This window comes from Melozone crissalis, unplaced genomic scaffold (assembly GCF_028551555.1).
Source record: "Melozone crissalis strain CALT ecotype California unplaced genomic scaffold, PUWL_Pcris_2 ptg000002l_1, whole genome shotgun sequence".
Lineage (NCBI taxonomy): Eukaryota > Metazoa > Chordata > Aves > Passeriformes > Passerellidae > Melozone > Melozone crissalis.
In genome coordinates, this window is record NW_026535780.1 from 12,418,525 (window position 1) to 12,442,462 (window position 23,938).

Here is a 23,938-nt window from a genome sequence, read left to right on the forward strand (position 1 = left end):
TGGATAGGACTGGGAGTATGGGGACGGTAAGGGGTAGGACCCGTGAACTACGTACGGCTGTTGCTCACCATCATAAAGGTCCTCAGGGTCATAGATTTGGTAGGAGTTATGTGGCAACTGCACTACTGGGATGTCTTGATCAGTTGGCTCACCGTATCCACCTTAACCCACCACCACCAAGAGTATTCATACGGTTAACACAGGAGAAGGGGAGTAGAAAATTAAAGCATTCATTAGGAAATTGACATTTTATATATAGATATATTTCTATATCATGTGTGTGAGTATATATATAATCTTTAAATACACATCTTTTATTCACATAAAGGAACAATGAAAACATTTAACAAAATAATTAAGCTGGAGCAATTGGAAACCCACCAACAGACAGCCAAGTTAGTTGGAAACCACCACCACAATTTGTCAAATGTCCGATTGTAATACTGTGCTCATTATACACTGCACACTGTGCCTGCTATAGCTTATTCCAATTATGAGCTAGAATACACGAGCAGCAGGCAAAAATGGGTCAGGCAATAATTTTTTAGCAGTGCCAGGAAGCCAAGTGCATGTACAGCAGCTGTAAGTTCATTAGTGGTAGTCATTATCGTTGCTGGAAAGCACAGAGCAGTTCAGCATCCATCTCTGACCTTCAGCCCAATGAGACCTGAACCAGAATGAGCCTTTCACCTTCTGAATTCGTAGCCATTGTAAGGGATTGGGCCTTAAAACAGGAAATGAACAACGGGGAGGGAAAGTGAGGAGAAAAGGATAGGAAGAGACGACAACAAAAACATTCAGGTAAGTAAAACATACAAATCAGCTCAGGGGCAGATTAAACTGTAAACATCAAACAAATATGCCTTATGCATAACATTTGTAGTTTAGCACTCTCCTAATTAATTTTGATTTTAGGTTGGCTGATTTAAGTTTTGGTAATTGTGTTAACTTCTTCCCATGGCCTCTCCATGCTACAACGAGATGGGAAAGGAGGATACAGAGAAGATACAGAAGGAATCATTTTCTCCAGGTGGCTTCACTGGTTAATGATGAACACGTGCATCCCTGTGCCAGGTTACACTACTACAGGTTTAGTAAGGGTCATGCTCATGCCACTCAGAGGCACATGGAAGGGGAGGTTGAGCAACACATTTGAAAAACTACAAGTGTAAAATCTCTGCTGTCACAAACATGAGTTGGTAGGGCTTCAACACAGAATCTGGAGATGGAGCAGGCTCATACAGCTACACAAACACGTACAGGACAAAACCCACTAGGCAGGATCAGTTTTACAGGCTGGGATCAGATGGAGGTCACTTCCTTTGGTCACTATGCTGGGTCACCTTCTCTTCTTGCAGCAGTCCCACAAAGTAGAGCCACACTGGACACGCAGGTTTTTAGGAGCCACCACATTTTAGTGCAAGTTTCATTGGTAGCCTCCATCTCACTTGGGCTGTTAGAAAGTGCCACCCACACCTCTGCCAGGGGCAGCAGTCCCGACTCCTCGCTACTCACCTCCCATGCCGTAGCCAGCGCAGGAGGACGGGTCACAGTACCCTGGAGGCCCAGCAGGACCCGCTGAGCCCGGGGACCCCGTGTGACCAGCAGGACCTCGTGGGCCTGGAGACCCTGGTGGGCCCGGGCTGCCAGTCCGACTTTCTCCTGGAGGTCCTGCATAGAACAGGGAGATGAAACATCTGTGTGGTGTCGTTCATGACAGCAGGGATATGAGGCCGTCTTTCCTGGCCTGGAAAACATGGCACTGAGTGTGCTATAAACACTTCCAGGAGACAGCCTGAGAGGAGGAACAAGGCATCCTGGCTCTGACTCCCCTGGGCAAGCTGAGGGAAGACTTCAGCCTCTGGCAAGGAAGACAGAGCAGCAGCCTGAGAGGAGACCCACTTCCAATGAGCTTCCTCTCTGGCTGCTGCTTCATTTTCCTTGCCAGAGACAGCTTCTAGGCAGAACTGGAGCAAATGTTTCACCAAACATCAGACTTCTGGAAAGGGATTTTCATGGGGAAAGGACAGCCCTGGATGCCAGCACAGCTCTTGATTCCTCCCACTCCCTTTCAATACAGATTCTGGTAATGCTGTGACTTGATACCAGTGCCTAACAGCCAGGATGTCCTCCTGAGGTCAATGCAATTTTATTCCTGTTTCAACAGGACCTGGTTATCACTCTTTCTGCTTTTCCAGGACCTAAATATAAATCCATGTGATATAATGTGCTTAATTACTATACATTTCTCTGTCAGCCCCCGTTTAGATAGGACAGTAAGTCAATGAGAAAACAAATGTAATTAGTCCAGACTAATTTTTCCCCTTCTAGAACCTATGTCTGGAAAAAAAAAATACATGAAACATTTTAAAAATGTGGGCTTGGGGAAGCAGTTTATCATAGAGAAAATGAAAATACTTGTGTGATGGGTGACACCATCATGTGGCACATCCTAACATGATATTACATAGTAAGAGCTTTATGACAGGTAAGGTGCCTAAACTGCTACTCTCCTGCTACTCTCCTTAAGGAGAAAGAGCTGCTGGAAGCTTCCTCACACATGGGTCAGAAAGGTCTGATCCAGATGCCTAAAATGTAAATTTACCTGTGGATCCTGGTGGGCCTCGGGGTCCTTGTGTTCCAACACCTGGATTGCCTTTCTCTCCTTTCTCACCTGGCAAACCTAAGGAAATAGTGTTCAGTCACATTTTGATCAAAAGTGTGAGCAGTGTTTATTATTTAACCAGGATCATAGTTCCATATGCTATTTTTCATCTAAAAACAGATGGCAAAGAAGGAAGAAGGTGAAAAATAAAAATTATTTGGTTCCTTTTTCCATCCCTCCCCTGACAGCCTCTGAATGGAAATGTCATTCTTGGGGTCTTAAACGTTCCTGCTGCCATAGTGGTTTCTTCAGGATGGTTTGCAGAGGCATCAGCCAGTTTCCAGGCTGCACTTCCTGTGGAAAGCTCCCTCTGGACTACCCCAATGTGCAACTATTGTACGTCAGAAGAGTCTTCCAAGCCTCATGGCTATAAATTACTGTGGGACCCATAAAAGTCAAATTTCAGTGCTACAGCAAATTTTCATTCAAACATTCACCCACTAAAGAGTGGTACAGCACTAAATTGTTAATGGAGAGAATTGTTAGCAGTTACGGCAGATTCTTGCTAAAACATGAGAAAGGAGTTTCATCGCAGTCAAAATCTGACTCCCAAGTAAGGCCCAATCCAAGTGTTTCCCAGTCTTGATACTCTGATATTCCAAGAGGCAGACCCAGTGAGTTGTGCTCCTGCACTCACTCGTGGCACTAAATTTCTCTCCCTGTGTCTGATCCGTGGAGGTCACAAATCTAGTAATTCAGAGAAAGCACTGCTTACTTCCAGCTTTCCATCTCCTTCTGCACTACCACTATGGCATCCTATAAAACCACTTTCTATATGCAGCCATCACAATAAGCAGTGTTGAACTATAGTAGGTGTCAAAACTATAAATTCCAGACCCTGAGTTTCCACTGGTGACTTGGAAATTCTCATAAAGTCTGTGTTTGATTTGGATGGTTCAGAGACACCAAATCCTGGCTGGTTTGTGGGACTTCCCCCCCATTTTCCAGACCTGCCTCCCAGCACTGGTAATTGCTCTCCTGGCTTCACAGTTTCCCTGCTTTCAGAATCAAAGTCTATACATGGCACCTTCATCAACACAGAGCAGAAAGAAAACAGCTGCTGCCCTGGATGGGGCAATATCCACAGTTGAGCTGACTGGGCTCCTTCCCTCAGGTAACTGCCCAGGTAACTGCCACATCTTAGGGCAAAACAGCTGGAGAACACCTCATTTTCGCAAGGAATCATAGAATCACAGAATATGCTGAGTTGGAAGACACCACAAAGATCATCGAGGCTGGTTCCCAGGACCATCGCGAGAGTCACACCCTGAGCCTGAGAGCATTGTCCAAACGCTTCTTGAGCTCTGTCAGGCTTGGTGCTGTGTCCACTGCCCTGGGGAGCCTGTTCCTGTGCCCAACCACCCTCTGGGTAAAGAACCTTTTCCTGATATCCAACCTATGCCCATCCACTTCAGGCCATTCCCTTGGGTTCTGTCACTGTCACCACAGAGAACAGATCAGTGCCTGCCCCTCCTCTTCTCCTCATGAGGAAGTTGTAACTGAGCAAACCAAGTGGCCTCAGCCCCTCCTCATCAGGTTTCCCCTCAGGGAGTCCCAGAAGATCTTTTACCTTCTTAAGCTAATTTGCAATGGAAGCAAATAAGTAAATAAAAAGCCTAAGTGTGAGAAAAATTGTAATTAAAACCCATCAGTGGCAAAGAATTACTCACATCAAGTTTATCAAATATTAGTCTGCTGAACTGAAATGGATTCAGTATCTGTGGAGGAGTTCTGGGTCTTCTGCAGGAACAAGAGGTTTCTAGGGCAACTTACTGTCTGACCCAACCACATGGAAAACACAGACCACACCACTGCAACCAGTAAATCCACAGTGAGCACATCATTTTGAACCAAAGCATGGATGACCTCTTTACCTTACCTCAGCAAGGTTCTCTGCCACTGTCCTGGCATAGTTAAGGCATTGCCTGTTTCCCTTTTTTGCCTTTTATTTCCTTCAGTTGCATAATTTTGAAGTAAGGGTGGTGGTGGTTTTCTCCAATGCTTGAAATTTTGCTTAGCCCTGCATTGCTTCAAACATATGCAGAAACTCATCTAGTGCAATTCTCTGTGCTGCAGGCCTTGTAGGTAAGTGAGCGCAAATTATCTCTTACCCCACAGGGCCTGCAGGGAAAGGTTTGCCCTTGGCAAAAGGCAAAGTCTGTTTGTGTGAATTACTTTTTTCCTGAGAAGGCTGACCCACTACAAGCATCTGCAGTCTGCCCAGCTGTTTAGCACAAGTTTGTGTGAATTGCTTTATCCTAAGACTGACCCACTACAACCATCTGCAATCTGCCCAGCTGTTTAGCACAAGGACCATTGCTTATCCTCCTGCATGGTAACATTACTTGGTGACTTCAAAGGCAGCAGCCACAATGTTTGAAATCACAGCCTGCCATGCACTCAATTATAATTATTAACACACACCAAACTACACACTTGTATGTGATGTTCACAGGATAAAATGTCAGTAAGAAATGCTAAACATGGAACAAATCTACTCAGGCTAAGAAGAAAACATTCATTCTAGAATAAATTATGAATCTCTTGTGCAGGGCAAAACTTCTTTAAAAGCAAACACAGAAGGCCAAGATAAAAGTCTGCATCAGATTTCTTTTAGTCTGATTTCCAGTAAAGTTTATCCAAGTTAAAGAGAACATAAACACTGATGCAAAAATATCCTACTCCTAAGGCAAAATGGTCATGAGTTAAAGCCATGGGTTTCCCTAAGGGACTTAAGAGACTCACAGACCTCTTGGCTCACTTCTTATAAATGGCAGAATATTCAAAATTCACCCAAGTCATCTTTGGTACCAGCAGAGCATGGCTTACAGAAAGCCAACCAGACAAGCCATCACTTGTGGGTTACTGCATTGCAGGTTACTGCAATGGTTACCTGCCCTCAGAATGAAAGTCTGCATATCAAAACTTGCCATTTGAGTAAAAAATGCCTTCAGGTCCCAGGAACTGCTTTCATGTTTGTGCTCTGGACAGGCTTCAGAAATACCATCAAACTGTCTCTCCCCTTCATGCTAACAATGGGTTTATGTCTATCCCCATCCAAAATAAGCAAGGTCTTCATTTCAGCCCCATGGAGATCACAAGCAACTGAAATCATTGATTTCCAACCCTTCACTAAAGATAACTCTGATAGCATCAGTTATTGAAAACAACATCAAGGTCATGAGCACATTCTCTAGCAAAGAAAAATAAATTTTCATGGTATCTGCACAAATGAAATCTCAGGTGTTCTTTAGCTAATTTTGTCTTTAAGATAATACTGTCCTGTGAGGAGAACTATGTATTGCACTTAAGAAAAATTAAACTACTACCAAAAATATCCTCTTTTCAAGATGTTCAGCTGTGAGCTGTGTGTAAAATAACACACAGTTGTGATTTTTTTCTTTTTTAATCCAGATGAAGCTAAAACTGGAAATAAAAATATTTAATTGACAAAACTGGCAAAAGTTCCATTTAATTCCACTGAAATTTTGCCATCACAGCTGTAAATGTGTCTTTTGATAACACATGTTTAACTGGCTCTTTCATATGAAGCCAGGAAGCAAATAAGGATGAAGCTGTGCTTGAGAACAGAAACTTTCCCAGTGACAGTTTAGGTATTTATTGTTTTTTAATCATAGTGGGATGGGCTGAGTAGCTGTAAGTTTTATTCAGCACTTCAGAACACATAAGAGTTGAAGTCCATTCAGTAGTAGAACTGCACTTTCACAGCATCTGAAAGTTAGCAGTGCCCCAGAATAAGTTTACTATGGCTTTTCCATTTTTCCACAAAGTTGAGAAAACAACCCATGTATTATAAAAATAACTGGAAACCAAAGAGAAGAAAAGAACATGTTGATTATTTTGGTTTCTATACCATTTTGCAGAGGTGCAACTATTTCCTGAGCACTCAGAAGCCAGACACTAGTTGTTTAAGTCCCAGATTAAAAACAAAACCAAAACAAAATATATTCAAACTAGCTGAAAGGAAAATAGAAACCAGTGCTGTGAGCTAGTTAAAATTAAAATAGAGATGAGGGCTGTGAATAATCAGTGTTTGGTTTTTTTCCAAACTCCTATACTTATGCAAATAAGCAAAGGGCAAAATTCTAGTTACTTATCTGGGATTATGTAGTGTAGGGGCCCGGTAATACAACGTGGCCTCTCAGCTGGCAGCAGACACTGAGAACTGGATTGGCCCGGAGAATGGCTTGTCCTTTCTCACTGAGGTGGTCTTTCCTGGAAGGACCAGCTCAGTGTGTTGCTAGTGAGAGGAATCCCACCCAGGAATGGGACATCATGGACCTAGAAGTTCAAGTGGAGGTTTCTAGCAGAACTCCATACACTCATCCATGTCTCTTTCCAAAGCCTCTGATTAATGCTTGGCAGGGTGACAAGGAAAACAAGGGGAAACAAGTTGTTGGCCAGGCAAGTTAGCAGGGAAGTTCACTGGTATCTCTCACTGCTGACATTTCCAGTACAGCTCTCTTTGGTGCACCATTTCTAACCAGTTCCACGCCTGCTTTCTGAAGTGTTCCCTCCTTACAGGCTGGGATTGAGGAGGTGATAGGCAAGAGAGGTGAGCTGAAAGAAACACCTGGCCTCCTCACCTTTTCATCTTCCTGCTCTACCAGAACCTTGCCCCTCAGCTCAGAGCCAGAAACGGGCTCCTGCAGCAATTCCTACAGTTTGAGGGGGCAAAAGCAACACTGCTAGACAAGCAAACAGGTGGTTTTTCCTTCTAATGACTATTACTGCTTAGCATACTCTGTTGCAGGACATTTTCTGAACTTAAATGTGGAGCCTGACTTTCAGAGTTGCTAATCAGGCATTGGGCTTGAACATTAAATTGGCTTCACATATAACCAAAATGCTGATGACGTTAGTGAAAAGAAACACATTCTGCATAAAGACTTCCAGGTGGCTGGCAGGAGATCTTCAGGACAGGGTGATATGTTGTGTTTGCTGAACAAGTTAAATGCAAACAGTGTTTCAGAACACAGCAAGGGATGGAGTCTGACTCCATTTACCCTCCTCTCTGTTGTCACTGGAAACTTTAAAACCCTTCCTTCCATCCAGAAGCTGAGCAATTTTAGTCTGCTGCTTCTGCTTCTGTGTAGGATATGCATTAGGAATAAAGTGAGAATTGGGAATCCATGAAAAACTTCCAATCATTCTCCACAAGCATGAGGCTGGTTAAATAATTTCTAATTTTCATTTTTGCATTTTGGGGTTAGCTTAGAGAAATGGATTCAGAAATACCCCAAGAGTCTGCAGCAAAAGGTATCTTCCTGCTCAGTAAAGTGCTACTGCATCAAACACACATCAGTCTGAAAGTTCAGTTGCTTCTGAAGAAATCAAATCCTCAAGGAGCAATAAATTATTATATACTTTTGCCTAGTTTCTGAAGGAGCTCCTTCATCTTTCTTCCAGATTCTGTTCAAGGCTCCAGTTATATGAATGTCCTAAAGTCCATTTCAACTCCAAATAAACGAGCCAATTATTTTGTCTTCAAGTTTACACATGGATTCTTGAAACTAGCTCATTTTAAGCTGAAAATATCATAGAACACTCCCAACATTTGGTATCACATTTTATGAAAATCTGACTGCAGTTCTGAAGGATGCTTGATTAGAGCTTTCTCTCTACCAAGTATAAAACTCCCCACAAGCACTACCTGCCAAAATCAGTCCCTTCTAACACCAGTTATTCATATGGAGAGGAAAGGGTAATAGAGAGGGAAGGGGCAATATTTTTTCTAATGTCTTTTTACCTTTTCTGCTGCCAATGCTGCTTCCCAAACATTAATATTGTCTGCAATGGACCAGCCCACATCATGTTTCATTTAAATTACTGTATCTAATCACTCTGTGATCCCACAATGTGTGTCTGGACATCAGCACAGCAAATACAATGGAAAGTACAGAACATGTTGGACACATTCCTTTTTTGTAGCCTGGTGTTTTGGTTGTGCCTTTTACAAAGTCCTAAAAACCTTGAAAAACCTCCTCCCAAAAAGAAGGGAAAGATCTAAAATATGCTGGTGTGGAATCAAATATCCTGAAATCTGCATTCAGTGTCTCCAGACCACCCTTTTTAAAGTCAGTTCCTCGATTGCTGTCTCTTCCAATCTTCTTTTCTACTTGTCTAACACTCCCTCATTTCTCCTCCTTCCTGGACAGGGCCTGGTTTTGCTCAGCTGGAGCAGGCAACAGCAGGGCTGAGGGGTCCATACCTGGAACCTTGCCTCTTTTTCAAAATGGTGATGGAATTTACAGTCTTCAGGGCAAGACTCACAGGTTCACTCAAAGATTTTCAATTAAAATCAATGTTATAACTATGGTCATAATGGCTACTGGGAACTGGAGCTATTAAGCTCCTGAACAGTCAACACAGGAATTAATTTTTTAAATGCCAGTTAGCAGATTTTGTAACAGCAACACCAATTCACTGCTTGTGAATATCACATTTGTCTCTTGGGTTTTTGGTCACTTCTTTATGTGATGTTCTTCAGAGCACTTTCACAATTATAGATCTACTCAGTATTGTGTCCTGAGGTTAGTGCTACTCTGGGACACAAAAGATAGTCCAGGCTGCACAGAAAGAGAGTAAATCAAACATGGAACTTGTTTTGTTATTAGACAATGCTCATGGAGGAAAGGAGAATGGGATCTAGCCTTCATATGAGAATACAGAAGAGAATTCTTGTAAATGTTAAGTGTATTACTTCTCTCTGACCTCCCCATTTCTTCTTCTTGATTCTCTCAACCCCTCAAACTAGGAATTTTTCCCTCTTCTTGTCAATCTTGCTCCTTTCAGGTGGCCATTACTCAGATATTCCTACACTGACATATTTGAAGTTATCAGAAAAGCTCAGCATTTCCCCACATCAGTTTTGCATCTGACTTTTTTCAATTGCTCTTTTCCTTATACATTTAGGGATTCTGCTCACTTTGAGGCCTTACTAAGAAGAAACATGATGTGATGGGATCTGCACAATTAAATTCCACCAGTCTTCAGCAGTTAAACATTAAACCTCTGTCTGGTCCTGTCAAAACACACTTGGCAAAGCCTGCATGAGTTTCATGACAGAGTCTCCGGAGCCTTCATAATGGTCTGTATTAAGCTCACTAATTAATTAGTGAGAAAATGTTGCTTTCACATTTAGACAGGAGACAAAAGCTGTTAGAATGTATCAGGAAAGGGAGGTATTTGTGAAGTGTGAAGCCTACCTCTTTCTCCTGGTCTTCCTGGCTGACCAGGGCTTCCTGGGAACCCTTGCATGCCTGGGGATCCTTGCTCACCCTGTGGCCCTGGAGCCCCTGGCCGACCCGGCTCGCCAGGAGGTCCCGCGATGGTTCGAGTTGAGACAGACTGGCTTGGGATCTGGTTCAGAATCGAGTTATATCTTGCCATATGACCTGTCAGGAAAAAAAAGTAGCAGTGGAAAATCTGGTTCAGCAAAGTTTCAGCAGAGTACTGGCAGGTTCTCAAGGCTGTGGTCTGCCATGGTTTGGTATTACGAAGTCGTGCACTTGTTGGAGGAGAAATAACAGGTTATAGAGTGCACAGAAAATGGAAGAACTGTTATACAGGATTTTATTTTCTTACTTTGGCAAGGGTTTGGGGGGGCTTTTGTATTTTATGTCTATAAAAATTTAAAACTGGTACAGCAGAAGCTTCTGTAAACTGTAATAGCTTGGACACAATTCCAGCTTTTTTTTCAGCAGGCTGATGCTAATCAGCTCTAGTTGGACACAAATCCGGTTGAACATAAATCTAATTGAAACATAAATCTCAACTGTCTAGTTTAAAACAAACAGATCCCCTTGGATATTTTGCAAAGTGTCATATTTGTAAGTAGCTGTGGCAGGAAAAGATCCATTCCAGAGAGAGAAGCACGTGGACTGTCCGTGTACTTGCCTTGGATGAGCTGCTCACACACTTGACGAGCAACAGCCCGGACCATAGCCTGGGACTGGAGATCACCCTGGGAAACAACAGCACAGAGTCATGAAACAGCCCTGAGCTGACAGCACTTGGAGCAAAGAAGTATATTTATTATTGCTGAGACATCACAACCTCACAGATGAGAAAGGAAAGCCAAAGAAATTTTGTGATTTCACTGGTTCCCATTTCTCTTTTTGGCCAGCAATCAGAGGTCTGAGAAGATAACCCTAATGAGAGATTTGGAGGCATGCTTACTGCCACATACTTCCCACCTTGAAAACTTCAATGTAGCTATATAAAAGACCATGTCTGGAAAAGTAGGAAATTTTTCTTAATTGCAAAGAGAGAACTACTGTTCCTGTAAACACAGAGAAATATAATTTTTCTGGGAAAGTTCTTTATGAGAAAGAAGGCCAGGCAGGAAAAAATCCCACAGCTAACATGAATATAGACTTACCCTTTCACCTCTTTCCCCCTTAGCTCCCGGAGGACCCTATGAAAAGATTTAATACAACATTAATTCTCATTTTGTTCTGTTCAAACTTTTCACACCTGAACTTTGTCTGCCTTGCAGATTCATAGTAAAAGGAGAAGAAATAGACCATAAGCCAGCTTTCAGGAGGTTATGTGACAGTGACAAATACACTTCTATCATTTTAGTACTCAACAAAATGTTCACCTTTGGCAATTACATGGGAACAATGACTTTCACAAGTGCTTGCCACACACTGAATTCACTTATTCAAAGTCATGGCAAGGTCAGGCCACCATATGATGCATTTCACATGGCTGAAACAGGTCTAACTCTTGCAAAATACCAGCCTGAAATTTGCTGTCCTGGGACTCTGCATCCCTTATGCGCAGAGCAAGCAATGGGATTAAACTGCACAGAAAATCACATTTGACATTAAGGATAATGTAATACTGTCATGAGGGTGAGGAGGATTATGGATTGAAACAGGTTGTCTGGGGCACTTGCACCTTCACCAGTGTCATCTTTTAGGCTACACATTTCTCAGGAGCTCCTGAAGCAAGGAAAGGTCTGTTTGTCAGAGCCTGGTGCTGATAACACCAAGGCCATGGGTTTGATGCCTGTATGGGCCAAACTCTTGAGAGCTGGACCTGATGATCCTTGTGGTTCCCTTCCCACCCAGACTGTCCTGTGCTTCTGTGTAGGTAACCAGCTGACAGATACATGATTAAGCACAGTTTATTCTGTCCTTGGAGAGAGGAAACTCCTACAAAGACTAAAAGACTATTTCTAAGGACTATTCTATAACTCTATGTTTTGAAATAGAAAGCTCAGTAAGTTTTCAGCCACCTGTTTATTTCTGCACAACTAGAGTCTAACCACGCACAGCAGAGCTCTGGCATGACTCACAGGAATATCCACATTCTAGAAAATTTTGTTCAGTGTCTGGAACATGTGTTTGGACAGGAACTGCAAAGTCAACATGTTATATATTTATAGTAAAGGTTCCAAAGCTCATCAAATCTCCTTTATAGATTCCATGATTACACTTAGAAACTGTGCAGAACTGGGCATTTAGATTATTGTCTTTGCTTATAAATTATCAATCAATTTAATTTTATTTCCACTTAAGCAAATGAAAATGCTTGCATTGGCCTAAATCTCCAAACCAAACTGGGTTTTGGAAAAAAAATTCTATTCTAAAAATAGAATTTACAAAAATACACACTGTTCCACTTTGATGTCTTTAAAATTAAATAGGATGTTTACTGTAATGGGAAAAAGCTGAGCAGGCTTTATAATTAAACAAATAGTCAAATGTTAAAATATTAATACATAATATTGTCTGAACTCTTACAGAGACAAAAAGTCCACTATATATATTCTTTTTTACATAAAATGCACATTGATTTCATTGCTGTATTCCTTTCTTCTAGTAATTTTTTTCCCTGAGGTTGTTAAAAATAATTCATAAAAAATATAACAGTTGAGAGATAAACCTAATATTGGAGGTTCCTAATACTAATGTTAGATATAAAGGATATAATTTTCCAAAAATTACATAAATTATATAAAAAGCCCTAGTCATTAGTCAATTTTTCTAATTTAAACACAGAGTAACCTCAAGAGCCAGGTTTTTATTCACATATTTTTTTCACAGTTTGGAAATCAGGATAATATTTTGGAAATAATCAGGTTAACGAAGACTTAAATTTCCAGAGAGTCGCTGGAAGGGCAAAGGGAAAAAAAAGAAGAATGTAATTACACAAAGTCTTCAAATTCACATAGTTGTGTTTTTAACTTCTGTGTTTGAGTCTTGTGTTTTGACTTTAATCCCCATATTCCAAACATTGTATGTAAGATCAACAAATATATTTAATTACAAAGAATGAACAAAGGAAGGTCAATATGATGTTTAACTTAGCCACTAACTGCAAACAGATCATAGGCAATAAATATTGAGGAGTTCTGTCAAACAGTGAAGCCAGGCTCAGAAACCAACCAATGCACAACAGCAGACAGTGAAATATTAATTAGTTTTACTTACAGGAGCTCCAACATCACCTTGTGGCCCCTGACTTCCAGTAACACCTGGAACACCTGGAGCACCAGGTATGCCCTATGTGGAAAAAGAAGAGGAAAATAATGGTGATGACAATCAACATCCATGAGTCCTGATGAGGAGAAATGCACAGACAGTTCTGTCAGTCAAAGACTGAAGACTCCCAGAGAGAAAATTAAGAAATGCAATTTGTAGGAAAAAGAGCACCATAAGCACAGCTCTGAGAAGAGCACTTGAGAGAAATAACTTGGTTTGCTTTCTGGAACAGGCAGAAATTGCTGAACCACTGGACTAAATCCTGTGATGTCAATACTGTGTTCAGGGGGGATGACTCAGAATGTTTTTCCAAAAAACATCAAGATGGCTTGGAGAATACTGTGTACAACCAGCAGCTTCTTCCAATCTTTTAAATCTCTTAAGAAGGCATTAACTTTGCCTAGCTGCCCCAACTGAGAAGGCTGAGACTGATTCTGAAGGCAACATATATCCTGCATTAGAGGCTGGATGTAGCCTCTGCTGTCTTCCTTGATTACTCTGTGGAGCACCTGTGCTCACCTCCAGCCTCTAAACCAAGTTAAACTTGATGGTTCACTTCAGCTAACAGTCCTATGGAATTTTTGACAAAAAAAAAAATCTTGTTTCAAATGTTCAAAGCAGTAATTCCCTCTTTATAGTGCAGTTGCTTGACTAAGAACAAGCTATCAATCTATTGACAGAACAACTCTCTCCCCTCCCCATGGGAGACATTTTCTTCTTAAGCTAAGTAGAAGTGGAAAGAAATTACACTGGACAGGAGCTCTCTGCCAACTCAGTGCATCATGAGAATTCTGACTTCCCTTGGCCTTGCTCTATCCACTGTAGCATAGATAACAATGTGATCTGTAATCCCCCCAAATCCTGCTGACTTTTGCAGTAAGAAATTCCATGGGCAATACTCACCATTGGGCCAGGAGGTCCTTGTGGGCCTGTGGGTCCATCCTTGCCAGGAAAGCCCTATAAAAGATAAATAAATGCAATTTCACCAGCTTTTTACATGTACTTCATGAATCTGTTCTGTTTAATCTAGAAGAATTTTTTTTACTTTTGTTCTTTGGTTTTGTTTTACTTTGTTGTTGTGTTGTTTGTTTTTTTTCTAAATTAATACCTGTTGGTAGTGGTCTCTTACAAACAAATTTCCTTCTTTGCCCTGGGGAGGGTTTATTTCTGAAAAAGAGGCTTACCAAGATTAAAACAAAAAAACCCCAAACAAACAAATAAACAAAAAGAAAACAAACAGCTACTCACACATTTTTTTTAAAGAAAAAACAATACAAAATTTTTCATACTGGCAATTTTCACTTCTGAGTGAATCTCACTTAGAACACTTGTGTAGGGAAACAAACGAGAGGGTTTTTGCTGTCAAACCTCCCTACCACAAGGTCACATTTCTACATCTGTTCTCAGTGGCTGCAAGCATCCCCAGTGCCACTGATGAGGTGCTGAAAGATGGCAAGGGAGAGAGGATCTCTGTGCCCAGCAGCGCTGCTTGTGGGCTCCAGCCGTCCCCGAGCCCTGCCTCGGGAAGCAGCGGGAATGCTCATGTGGTTTCCATCAGGAACGTGCCTCAGAGCTTCCAGAAACAACAGCCAAAAACTAAAGATAACTTGGAGACTGGAAAGCAAGTACATCACAGAAAAAAAAGACTGACCAGATGTAGAGGAAAATACACTATTAATAAAGTATTCTTTACTTCACATAAGATAATTTAGTTAATACAAATTAACCAATATGTGCATTTTGTATCCACATGCTAAAAAGCTTGGATTTCTGACCAGCCTGATGATTAAACAATTCTTTAATTACTATACAGCCTGAACAGGATATATGGTCTTACCTCTGGCTCAAGACCAATTTGAAAGGTGGTTTATGCTAGAAAGTATTTGGTTTATTGCTGAAATGTTTGAAAATGTTTATGGTGACACACAGAGTAAAGAACATTCCAGGCCTCAGTATCTCATGGAGCTTCAGAAGAAAAATGTACAACTTTTTTGGTTTGTATTTTTTTTCCAAATCATTGTTTCTAACATGGTTTTAGTAATGAATATAACATATACTACTAGTTTTATGCTTTGCACAGTTTGGAAATTATTATTCAAAACTGCAATCATATGGCATAAAAAATGGCTGGGGAATAATATTATCTGCCATATACCTGGAAAGGTTTTTTAAAAGCTCTAGTGGATGGGTGTTTTGATGATAAAATAAGCCACACAGTCAACTCCCATTATGTTATCTAGGTATCCTTAGACTTGATAAGGAAACACCTTCATATTCCACAGTGTAGCCAGATGAAGCTGACACCTTCATATTTATGTTTCACTTTTTAAAGCAAAGATGTAAAACCTCTATTTGTTTTTGCTCAGTTTCAAAGTAGGATAAAAACTCATTTGACCCTTTTAAGGGCTTAATTTAACTAGGAGGAGGGAAATATAGTGCTTTCCACTGACTTCTAGGGTCTAGTGTGGAGTCACACAAGCTTCTGAAGAAAAAGAAAATCATACGTGTTTCTCTTCTCCCACCCCAGTCAAAGAGCAGAATTAATAGTTTGATCAGCAGTACATTTTCTTGGAATATATTTCACAATTTCCTTCTTTGGAGCAGTGCTCTTACTCCTGGCTGCTCAGTAATCACCTCCTGTCTGTTCTCCTAGGGTTTATTTCTCTTGGCATTGTGTCTGTATTGTCCACAAAAGATCTCCTCCTACTTCATTTGCTAGATGTGAAAATTGCTGTATATAGATCAAATAAATCAAATAGAAGCCTGGTTCAAGAAAGAGTATGGCAATACCAATTCTCTCATGCTGGCAAAAGACTAAAGGTATTTGTTTGTGCTGCCAGCAGCATTTGAAGATGATGTTACTCAGACCACCTGATGGCCAGAATGGATCTGACACTCATTCTGAACTTTTGAGCTGAGAGCAGAGATTAGAAGTACCAGGAAATTGGCAGGAAGAGTGGGAATTTATTTCTTCTGGCTCTTTCTCCCATAATTTTTGGTGTATGTAATGTAGAAGAAAATAGAGCACAGTGAGAATTCACAAAGTTGTATTCTGAGTACTGAAGCCTTGTAGATACTATTTAATCTCCCATTTATTGAATTCTCCTCTTTGCCTAACCACCTCTAATCCAAGGGGAATGACTGGAGGAATTACATAGTTCTGTCACATCCAGAACAGAAATGACTCTGCACAAAGCCACTGATTCTCTCCCATGGAACTGCATGTCCAAGAACAGGATAGGACAGATTTTGATGTGTGACCTAGAATGTAGGTCTTAAAATCAAGGTTTATATCACTTTGGAAAGTTAAATTAAGACATATTTTGCTAATGACATGAAAAAAAAGTTCTAGAGAAAGAGACAGAAATTTTAGAGGGGATTTTAAATTCCAAAATACAAATGGCATCACTGGTAAAATATCAAGGGTGCTGAAATCAGTCCTTCTGCTGACCTCATTATAAACTCTTGAGCTTTCTGTAGCCTGGGATTTGTTTGAGGCGACTTGTGGAGAGGTGACTTTTCAAGCAGGGCTAGATACCAGCAAAAACTTAACTGAAGCTACTGAGCCAGGCTTGAAAAACTTTCATGTAGATCTTTTTAAAAACCCCTGCAGCCTGGGACACATGACTGCCAATTCAAGATCTTCTGTCAACATGAAATGCTTGGGACTGTTGGTGGAGAAACATGACCTGTTCTCTTTACTAAAACTCCCCCATACTCTAGCTGCAAATATGGGGCAGCAAGAAAGGACACCAAACAACCACAGCTACAGCCACACAACAAAAATAAGTAATTTTACATTTATATAATCTTTTCTGACACTCTGGAAGCTGATGAGAGAGGAGGGGACTGTTCCTCATGTGGAGTCTGAGATGAAGATTTAAACAAGTTACCAGACAGGTATAAAATATTGTCATGCATATTCTGAATATTTGCTTTATTATCAGAAAAAAAACTTTTTTACTCTCATTTAACTTTCCTAAAGTATTTTTATTGCATCTCATTCTTCTTTGTAGGGAGGGTATGTCATTATGAAAATGACCTTTTTATGAATTCACATAACTGACAGGGAAGACGTTCTATTTCTTTCTAAAACCCAAGAAAAAGCAAATGAGTCAAGGACTAAAAACCAAGTTCAGAAATACAAAAAAGAAATTTTACAGATTAAATGATGAATTACAACATAAGAAAGGAAAATCAAACCTTTTCCTCAACTGATTTCAAAAAGAAAATCAGAAAGCATGAACACTAGAAATCAAAAAAAAAAAAAAAAAAAAAAAAGAAGGGGAAACAAACTGTAAAAGTGAAGGGATTCCAATTTTAAGATACTGAAGGAAAAAGAATCTCCATTCATTCACTTCATTAATCTAATGTCACATTATACCCAGTTCAAAGTTCTCAGAGATCTCCCAATAAATATCAGCCCTATGCTTACCCCCTATTAAAATCAGTGTGATTTAACAACCTGCCTAAGTACTCTACAACACTACTACCACTATAATTAAAATACTTAAAGATCAATAAATACTAAAGAGGAAGCTAAGAAAAACACAGAAAATCTCAGTTCTAGTAGTATAATACTTGCAAAACAGTTTGGCATCTTGGCTAACAGGAGGAAACCCAACAAAAGGAACATTATACCAAAAGGCAATTTACTTCTCAGGAATTTTCCAGTTCCCCTTTGCTGCTGCAGTTATGCCCTTCAGAATTATCTCTTTTTTAAGTGCTGGGTCTTCAAAGAGACTGCGGTGAAATAATTGGTTTGGATCTTTGCCCATTAAAAGCAATTTCATGTTGTCATAACTTCACAGGAATCAAATGAGTTACAACACCATAAAATCAGTATAGCATAATTATTTGTTGCCAGAGAAATAATTACAGCTGGACAACATTGCATAAGGGTCTCACAGAGACAATACCAGGCTAACAGAACTAATTTTATGAGCTCTGGGCTGTTTATTCAGCTCCCGTGATTAATAGCAGAGAAGAAAGAGAACACACAAATAAAGCATTATTACTCTATCAATAAAAACAGGCAATTTATGTAATTGCTCTACCTTTTTATAGACAACAGTGGGGTATTCTACAGAATAAACAGCATATGACTGTTCCAGGCTGTATCAAAAGCCTCTGCTGCACTAATCTTCCTCAGCTTTCCTCTGGAACACCATCCTGGTGACTCCCACATGTGGGGAACTAGATCACTCTGAACTGTTGGCTGGAATCAAGGCATGGCTGAAGGCATCCTCTGCTAAATATGAGGTCAGCTACAGAATAACATCAAAGCACAGAGTTCTTTTCTCCTTGAACTGCAGGCACCTTGACGTCCCTCATGATGAGGAATGCAGGGGAGGAGGCACGCAGAGCTCACCTGGACAATGTTTAGCACCATCTCAACTTGTCCAGGACCAGGACCAGATAGAACATGGCAAAAACCCAAATGTTCACCAGGGTCCAGGTCTCTATTAACCTGGCATGAAAGTTGGGCAATTTACAGGGAAATATTCCAATGCACCCAAAAAGAAGACATAAAAACACATAAAACCATAATGCATCACAGTACATAAAGTAGGGGAAAAATGCCTTGACTTACATATTTCAATACAATTTAACTGAAAATTAGAAGGCTATTCCTCCAATTAGATTATTCATCTGATGATAATAATGCATAAATCTTTATTTTAATAGAATGCCTATCTTTTCTTGATTTTTAGAGGAAAAAACCCCATTTATCTATAGCAACTTCAGTGGAATTACTTCTAGACATATGTTTATGCCAATGTTTAAATTCATAATAGTGAGTTCAGATAGATGTTTTGCTACAGGGTTTGGGTTTTTTTTATAACAAGGTCAGAAAATCAAAGAATTCCCAGATTTCTCTGAAGTTCAAGTTACATTAACATTTCCAAAAAAAGGCTCATGAATATGTAAATCTTGCTCAAATGAAGCTGAAAAGTTATATTTCATAATGAACTTCTGCTGTAGACAGAAATCTAGTACTATGTTAACAATAACTTTCCAGAGTCTGACTAATAATGAAACAGAAGTCTCCCCAAGGAGACAAGGAAGAGGAGTTGTAGGCTTAACTGCACAAATGAAAATGAATTTTCTTCTACTGGCTCCTAGACAGACTGTAAGTATCTGCAGTTGTTTCATCAGGAGCAGAATAAGGTTGACTAAATTTTGGTATTATGTATTTTTCACCTTTTTTCATGTCAACTGTTTCTGCAGGTATCATTCTACATTCACTGTTAAATTTCCTTGTAGTTGTCTCTGTTTCATTACTTAGCTAGAAAGCAAATTTAGATCATTGCCTTGGATTGCATACCAATTATACACCATTTAACAACCATTTAATTTTAAATATATAAGCCAAGAGATTAATTGGCAATGCTGAACACAAGTGACATCTACTTCTACCAAACGCACAAAGCACAGACATCGTGCAGGGGTCCCATTACACATCTGAACCCTCAGCAGCAGACAGAAGGACATCCACCCTCCTGTGCCTATTGGCACAGAGAGATATCTCCAGAAAGGACAGAGGTGGCATTCATTATAATAAATCAGCCATGTTGGGAAACATTTCCATTATGGAATGCGAACAAAACTCATGTAAAACTCATTTTAGCTTACCCTTTGACCTTGAGCTCCATCTCTTCCTGGTGAACCTGAGGCTCCTGGGACTCCCTAAGCATTACAAAAGGAGAGAAAATTATGAGATCAAATTAACAGAATCCAACAAAATTTTGAGTGAAACTGTATGACATGTTTTGGGTAAATGGAACTGGGAAGCTCAATAATAGGTGTCACCATAGAAGAGATTCAGTAAAGAAGGTATTTCTGTGAAATGAGAGATGGGTAAACATACATCATTAAAATGCAGAGGTGTTGAGTCTACAGAGACAAAATTTCAGCATAAAACAAGAAAGTAACCAGCTCTTCAGGCCCAAGTGAATCAGCTGCTGCACAACAACATGCCCTGGATTCCTCCTCTTTCTAAATCCCTGCTCAAATTCACCCCAACAATACATTTCTCAGCAGTTTGTAAAATGTGCCCTAAACTCACAATCATGTCAATTCAACAATCAAACTTAGTCAGTGACAGGGTATACAATAGGGAATACCTGCAGGCCAGGAAAACCAAGATCTCCCTTCTCTCCCTTTTCACCTGGTGGCCCCTGCAAATAAACAATCACACATAGTAAACAAAATACATGGTTACTTTTCTGTTTTTAATAGTTCCCTTCAGCTTCTTAAAAAAAGCAAAAAACAACAAAGGAAACCAGTGAGAAAACAAACTATGTTTCTTTCTGAAAGCAAACATACAGACTCTTATTTGCAAAAATGCAAATGTAGAAGTTATAAACATTTTTAAAAAACTCTAATTTTAAAAGGTTTCATAAGTAACTTGATAAAACTATAGCCATTTTGTTACAAAAAAAAAGGTAGCAATTTTCTTTTCCCCTTTAAAGGAACTGATTTCACTTCAGGCCTCAGTAGTATCTCCAATAATGGTGAAAAAATGGGTTTACTGTGGAAACTGGGCATGTTTCTATGATACATATGCATGAGAAGAATATACTTTTCTAAATAATAAATAAATGTTATTTTTTATAAAAAATCAATTTCTCTATGAAGTAACTGCTCTTATTATTAAAGTATTCTTATTATTCTCTATGACAACGCAATCAAGAATATACAGCTTTGGTTAACCATTATATTTTTCATTAGTATCATATAGGCTAGAAAAGGATGAAATTTTATTATAATGTAGTAAATTTGGGAAAAAAAAAACTAGCAGAAAGTAATATATGGATTATTACTTTTCTAGACTTGTCTGTACCAATCCACTGGAGAGGTGTATGAAACAAGATAAGTGCTACTGATTCATTATTCTAACTATATTTATTTATTATGAAATTCTGTGATTCATTTCACAACAGCCTTGCTAATCTAGGCTTAATCACTTCCTCTGATGATAGATTTCATTATGTAATGAACAGTATTGCTTAATTTTGGCAGAGAATATGGTGTTCTTGCTTGGGTACACCTTTCAAGTCAGAACTGATCTGCAATGAGCACTACAGCCAGAAAAAGAGGAAATATTAACATTTTGGTTAACTGCCATGTCACAACCCCCACTGCAATTTATTTTCCCTTGACTCCAGGCCTCGATGCTAATACCCAGGTCATATTCAACCTGCAATCAAATACTTTCAGATGACTAAAAATTCTGTTCAAAATAGAAAACCAGAAATTCTGGCATTGAACCCATGTTCACTGGAGGTCATACCCACATCTGTGATTTCACCTCAAATACTGAAATTCAGATTCTGATCACAACACCAAAAGCTATTTCAGTCTAGTCTAAGCTATTTGCTGTTTAAAAGATCATAGAAAAATGCCTATTGATTTTTTAAGTCTCACTGGAAGCCCTTGAATGGAAAGTCCACTGGGTCCTTGTGGTCCAGGAGGTCCCTGCGGTCCAGGAACACCAATTTCACCTCGAGGTCCATCTGGTCCCTAAAGTAGCACAGGACATAAGTTAAACTCTTATCATATGGACAAAGGCAGCTTCTGTTTGAAGAACTAAATGCCAATAGACTCAAAGACATTTGAAATATGAGTTAAGATATTTGAGCAGTTAGGGTTTAATTTAAAACTGTCTGGTTTCTTTATAAACACACACACAAAAAAGAATTATTTATTCCGTGAATAGCATTCTGAATTTTATATCTTTTATCAAGGAACAAATAGGACCAGTAATTGTTTTGGAAAGAGCTACAGTAAATGCCAGTGACATTTCACTATGCTTTTTCCTCAAAAAAGCCAGAGACAACCTGGAATTCATTTCAAGGTTTCCATGCAGCAGGGATAAACCAAGAACCCATGCATCTGTCAATTGTAGAGTGCTTTAAAAAGTACCTTTGGACCTGGATCACCACGATGACCTTTGGCACCTCTGACACCTGGACCACCCTGTAAAGCACAAGCACGGGACTCGCTGAAAACCAAAACTCTCAAACAGAAATGAAATCCAGAAAAGCCCAAACAGATTCTTCCTGTTCCTGAATCAGCATTCAAGAATTAGTAAATATTCTGTCGATATCCTTCCACTAGAGTAATTAAACTGGGAACATACTGAAGTGTGGCCATGCACAGGAACAGATTTAAACACAGATGTGACTTCTTAAAGCCAAGAATGCACACTACGTAAGAATGAAAATAACACTGAAAGCTATGATATGGATGGAAATGTGGTCATGGGTTCCCTTCCAGTTGCTGAAACCTCCTGCACATCTGTCTGTTCTCACCAAAATCACATAGTTAAAGGCTGAGTTCCCAGAAAGGCCAAGAGCATTCTGGCCTTTATCAGATAGAGCGTGGCCAGCAGGACCATGGCCCCTGTACTCAGCACTGGTGAGGCCACACCTCAAATCCTGTGTCCAGTTCTGGGCCCCTCACTACCAGAATGACATTGAGGGGCTGGAGCACATCCAGAGAAGGGCAACAGAGCTGGGGAAGGGTCTGGAGCACAAGTCTGATGAGGAGCAGCTGAGGGAGCTGGGGGTGTTTAGCCTGGAGAAAAGGAGGCTCACGGGGGACCTCATCACTTTACAACCCCCTGAAGGAAGCTGTAGCCAGGTGGGGATCAGGCTCTACAGCCAGGTAACAGCCACAGGATGAGAGGAAGTGGCCTCAAGTTGAACTGTGGGAGGTTTCCATTGGATATTATAAAAAATTTATTCACAGAAAGGGTTGTCAAGCTTTAGAACAGGCTGCCTAGGGACATGATGGAGTCACCATCCCCGGGACTGTTAAAAACACATGTAGATGTGGCACTTGGGGACGTGGTTTAGTGACAGACTTGGCAGTACTGCATTAACGGCTGGACTCAATCATCTTGAAGGTCTTTTCCAACATAAACAGTTCTATAATTCTGTCATTCTAATGTCTTAGGGACAGTTTTCAGCAAGGACAACTCCAGACCCTACTAGATCTACACCATGGTTTAATTTGGAGGTATTCCTAGGTAAAATGCTCTTATGGACATATTTCTCTTTTTTGCTTTCTTCAGCAATACCTACATCTGCTTATCATTTATTAACCAACTTTTGCCTTCTTTATTAGTATCCTCTGAGACACTGGAGTACCATATATCTGTGGATGGCTGCCATGAATGTGTTTTGCAACAGCATCTACATGTGCTTTCTGTTCTAGGACAGCATAAATAACTTCTTTTTCACATCAGTTTCCCTCTTCCCCCATCTGAATATACTACCTAATATCTTGGAATATGAGCTTTACAGGTATTCTGCCTATCATTGTACTCATAAAGGACCTTGTACAACTAGACACCATAGCTGAAGAGAACTCTTTAGGGTCTACAGTAAGTACTTACAACAACAGCAGTTAAAGCAATAAGAATAGAAAATATATGCAGTATCTACGAGACTTTAAATAGGAGAAATAACAGAAATGTCTGGAAATCCCAGAGTACTGTTGCCCTTCAATGAAGATGTCATGGCATGGTCTTCACATATGATCACAGAACTATTTTCCATTACCTCTCCCAGCTCCCTCAGGCTTCTTCCATCCCACATCTCCATGGCCACAACTCATTCCACCATGTCCAGCTCTGACCCGAAAGTCTCATCCCATGCTCTCATGGAACCAAGTTCCAATTGCCACTTGCAAAATTCCAGATACTCCTATTTCTGCATTCCAATCTACTGTCCTTTCTCCTTCCACT

General features: G+C 40.1%; 1 protein-coding gene across 1 annotated transcript in view; it reads right to left on the reverse strand.

Annotated features, from left to right (window-relative positions):
• The window catches only part of COL14A1 (collagen type XIV alpha 1 chain), a 114,696-nt gene that overhangs the window by 1,524 nt on the left and 89,234 nt on the right, over positions 1-23,938 (reverse strand). Inside the window, exons 37-48 of the mRNA XM_054295837.1 lie at positions 22,111-22,164; positions 21,613-21,708; positions 20,310-20,363; positions 19,819-19,872; positions 14,086-14,139; positions 13,132-13,203; positions 11,070-11,105; positions 10,586-10,652; positions 9,895-10,083; positions 2,606-2,683; positions 1,516-1,671; positions 69-161 (exon numbers count right to left, since the gene is read on the reverse strand). Coding sequence (XP_054151812.1) covers positions 69-161; positions 1,516-1,671; positions 2,606-2,683; positions 9,895-10,083; positions 10,586-10,652; positions 11,070-11,105; positions 13,132-13,203; positions 14,086-14,139; positions 19,819-19,872; positions 20,310-20,363; positions 21,613-21,708; positions 22,111-22,164 — 1,003 coding nt within the window. The remainder of the gene's footprint in view (positions 1-68; positions 162-1,515; positions 1,672-2,605; positions 2,684-9,894; positions 10,084-10,585; positions 10,653-11,069; positions 11,106-13,131; positions 13,204-14,085; positions 14,140-19,818; positions 19,873-20,309; positions 20,364-21,612; positions 21,709-22,110; positions 22,165-23,938) is intronic.